At 36.1% G+C, this 4,192-nt stretch overlaps 1 protein-coding gene across 9 annotated transcripts in view; it reads left to right on the plus strand.

Annotated features, from left to right (window-relative positions):
* CUNH8orf34 (chromosome unknown C8orf34 homolog) overlaps positions 1–4,192 on the plus strand; it is a 488,320-nt gene that overhangs the window by 453,509 nt on the left and 30,619 nt on the right. For 2 of the 9 annotated variants that reach the window (XM_031366864.1, XM_031366865.1), the window contains exon 11: positions 1,935–1,982. The exons of the other annotated variants lie outside the window; for them this stretch is intronic. In XM_031366864.1, the coding sequence (XP_031222724.1) occupies positions 1,935–1,982 (48 nt within the window). The remainder of the gene's footprint in view (positions 1–1,934; positions 1,983–4,192) is intronic. 9 annotated transcript variants of the gene reach the window in all.

The raw sequence follows: 4,192 nt of genomic DNA on the forward strand, positions 1-4,192 counted from the left end.
TATTTTTAAGTATACAGTTAATATGTTTGGAGTTATTTAAAATTTATAGAGAAAAATGTATTTTCACTGTTTTTGTAGATGAGCATCTACATAAGACTGTTAAATTGATTGTTGTTTTATAATCAAACAACTTTTATACTACTTATTTTTATTGTTATAATATTTTATAAATTTTAAGGAATATGACAAAAAAGATATTGAAGGGGGGTCTCTCAGAGGAGCAGTGGTACAAAAGGGGAACAAGAATGTGATTCAATTCTATTTAATTAAAATATGTTTTTAAATGTTAACAAATTCAGATAAATTGAAATCATGTAACTTTTCTTATCATAGTGCAATAAATGTTTAAAAAAAAAAAAAGAACACAGAGCTAGCCTATCCTTTCGACTGCTTTCTGTATTGAAAAGTGCCACAATCTTAGCATTTAGAGATTGTTAAATTGCAGTATACTGATATGTGCATATGTACATGCTCATGCATGCATGTACATATGCATGTGTGTCCATATGCATGAGTGTATGTGTATTTTTGTATATATATATATATATATGTATATATATATATATACATATATATATGTGTGTGTGTATGTGTGTATGTGTGTGTGTGTGTGTGTGTGTGTAAGATATATGTGTATGTAGGGAAGTATGTTTGTGGGTATGTGTGATGTGTCTGAGTGTGTGTGTGCTTGTGCATGTGTGTTTATGTGTACTAGTGGAAGCCATGATTTGGGAAGAAATAATATCATATTGATCTGTTATGTCTAAATTTACAGAAATGTCAGCCTATTGCTCCTAAGTTAGTTCTTGTTTTCATATGAGCATGCTGCCTTTATTTTCCATAGATCATATTTTTCAGATCATGCAGAAAACAGTAGCCATCAAAAAGCCAGTGCAACAACAACAACAAAAAACCCACTTTTAAAATGAAAGTGAATTTAACACTCTATGATAAGTTGCTTTTAATCCTAGTGAGGTGATGGAGCATCAGGCTAAGTATAGGCCCAGTGGTGTTTTGTTTAGCTCCTGGGTTCATTTCTTTCACTCACTCCTCCTAGCTTTAATTGATCAACGTATCAAATTGACCTGAGGATGTTTTATCCTTAAATTGTACTTTAAAACACAGGAACACACACACAAACACAGACGCGCACACACACACACACACACACACACACACACACATATACACCATTCCAATGAAATTACATGTATGAGAGACTTTGAGAAGTCACAAAAGGTACTGTGAAGATGATTCTAAACTTCATTCAAATTTATTTAGCTAACTTTCAAACACATACAACACCCTAGAATTTATTTCATGACATAACAGAACTTATTTCTAAATGTCTCTCACTATGCAGTCTAAAAATATAACTTATCCAAAGCAACAACTTGATTTATAGTTTAGAATACATTTAATTTGATGGTTTAAATTTTAGTGCTCTCAGGCTCACTGGAGTTCAGTGATGTATTAGCACAACAAATGATAGTTGCCTGGCTAAGCACAGCACTATGGCTAGAAAGACTAAATGCAAAGGCAAAACATTGAGTAATATGTTATCTTTTCATAGGATGCTCTTAAGTCCAGATGTTAGAAAATTTAGAGCACATGGAATTAATGACTTCATCTCATTTTACAAATATAGTTAGAAAGTTAATAACGGAAAATTTCAGAAACTTGCCTAGCATTCTCTTCTGATAATTAATAAGCATCACTTGTTGGCTGTTTATTTACATGAACTGAAATGTACTTACAAGATGTGACTTTGTTTGGGAAGAAATGATATATCCCTCAGAGAGTCTGAAGCTGTCAAAATGACAGGCTCATGGACATTGTTTGGGCAGGTGAGAGTGAGGGAGATCTTGCCCTCTATAATTTTGTATTGTTCTTTCTTTCCCTTTCTGACCTTTTCGACCTCTGTTTGCCTATAGGGAGAAGCCTCCAGTGGAGGACACTCTTTGAAATCCTACGTGGAAGAAGTGAGTTTTTAGAGGATCTCCCATAGTATATCATCAGCCTATCACATGAGATGAAGCACATACTTGGCTTTCTCCTTCTATATTTTCAGGTTCTCAAACATATCTGTTCACTGGCCATGTTTAGAAAAGTACAATAAATGATGTTATCAAAATTGCTTTTGTTCCTCATTGGTAGAGGGATACTTTCTATCAATCCAGTCATCCTGAAAATGGAGGAGAAAGTGCATGAACTGAGTGCTGTCATATGTTTTCATTCACAAAATATTAGCTGATATATGTATAATGAGAAGCATGTGTTTTGTACTGGGCATGAGCAAAAACAAAGGAATAAGCCAGAAAGACACCGTTCTGCCTTTATGAGAAGAGCAGTCATAATAGGGCAGCACCCATTCATGTGCAAATGCTGGTCATGCTGCTGTTCGATGCACCTATTAACATTCTTGCCTTATATTCTTGGCTTTACTTGTGAAGATACTGAAGAGTGTTCTGTGTCACAGATCTTTTTTCTGTGTCAGAACTTTTGCAGAGTCCCTAAAACCTGAAGCAAACTCATGATGCTCATAAAGAAACCAGCTTGAATCTGCTAGGAGTAAAGGCAGGTTAGGAACAGGATCCAGTCTTTGGGTGGAATGCCAGTTCTCAACAAGAACTGATCTTCTGTGCTTCTTCCCAATTCAAGAATCCATTTAAATGACATCTGAGTACCCTGTGAAGTTCCTACCCAGGATGGTGTATGGATATTGGAATCCTCGGCTCCCAGATATCCTTCAGGAGAAGAGTGTACAGTCTCTACTAGTTTGCCTATCTTCCCAGAGATAATTGGAGGTTTTCAAAAGAGCACAGGAGGGAATAACAAAATGATAGGAAGGAAATCACCGGGAAGATGTTCAGGTTCACAAGCATCCAAATAATTGGGCAAAATGTGAGAAGATTGAATACTAAAGTTTCAATTTAATGGATCTGATGCAAAGACTTACAATGTATTTGAACAATTAATGTTATCCACAGAGAGTGTAGATTTTGTGATTGTATGCTCTTGGTCCCAGGCTCACCATGTGTTCATGGGACTGGACAAGATACTTACACAGAAAGACTGGGGATGCCTCTTGCTTTTGGTCCAAGCTTGTGGAAGGAAATTCCTGAGGCATGCATGAATGGGCTTTGGGCTACATATCAAAAAGAGGCATGTTAGAATGAGTTTTGTTTTGTTATTTGTGCCTTCTGATTAGAACTGCTTTGAAAGGCATTGCTATTGCATCAGCTGGAGGCATACTGGAAACAGGAACTGTCATGATTCACCGGGTTCCAAGGACTCATTGTTCATCTTGCTAAGCTTACAAAGATCTCCATGAGTTGACAAATACTCCATCTATGTATGGAAAGCAGTTCTCTAGCTAGGTCTTTTTGGAATGATTTCTAGAGATAAATGTCAGTCTTCTGAGTGGAAAGGGACCATCAAAGAAAGAGGCTCGCTCAAGGATGAATTAAGGCCATGCTGGCAGCAGGGAGCTTCTATGGACACTCTTAAAGAGCTTCGCAAAAGCATCTTTATTGACTGTTACACACAACTTGTTTTAGGGGTAAACAAAGCCTACCAGAGCCCTAATCTAAGCTATATGCTTCCGGAAGGAAAGCACCACACCCCTGCAACTTTAGTCCTTACTAGGTATTATTTGCAGTACTTAATAATGCGAGACATTCCAAGTGTGTCAGGACTGTCTTGTGATCCAAGTTATGCACAGGGTATAAAGCTCCAATGAGAAAAGCAAGCAAAACAACAAAACAAAACCTCTAGAGATAACAGAAAACAATCTGTTTTCTATGGTGATTTTCTTTTAAGGTCAAAGTACTTCTAGAAAACTATTTCATTCTAATGTTTACCCTAGATAAAATGATTCTACCAGGGTTTTTGCTACAATTGAAGACATGCATCATGGGAAAGCACACTCCCATTCTGTATTCTATAAAAGGAGGACAACTCTATCAGTACATTAAAGCTTTGCTTATTCCTCTGTTCTCAGTCATGATCTGTTTGCTTCTTGGGAGTATAAATGTCTTCGGTTTATGAGAATCATTATTTTTTTTTCTGGGGAGGAAAAGGTTTATTTATTTTTTTATTTTAGATATTTTCTTTATTTACAATCGAATTTCTCCATTCCCAGTTTCCCCTCCAAAAAACAAAGAAACAAACAAAAACAACAAAACCAAAC

The sequence above is a fragment of the Mastomys coucha genome, unplaced genomic scaffold, assembly GCF_008632895.1.
Source record: "Mastomys coucha isolate ucsf_1 unplaced genomic scaffold, UCSF_Mcou_1 pScaffold14, whole genome shotgun sequence".
Taxonomy (NCBI): domain Eukaryota; kingdom Metazoa; phylum Chordata; class Mammalia; order Rodentia; family Muridae; genus Mastomys; species Mastomys coucha.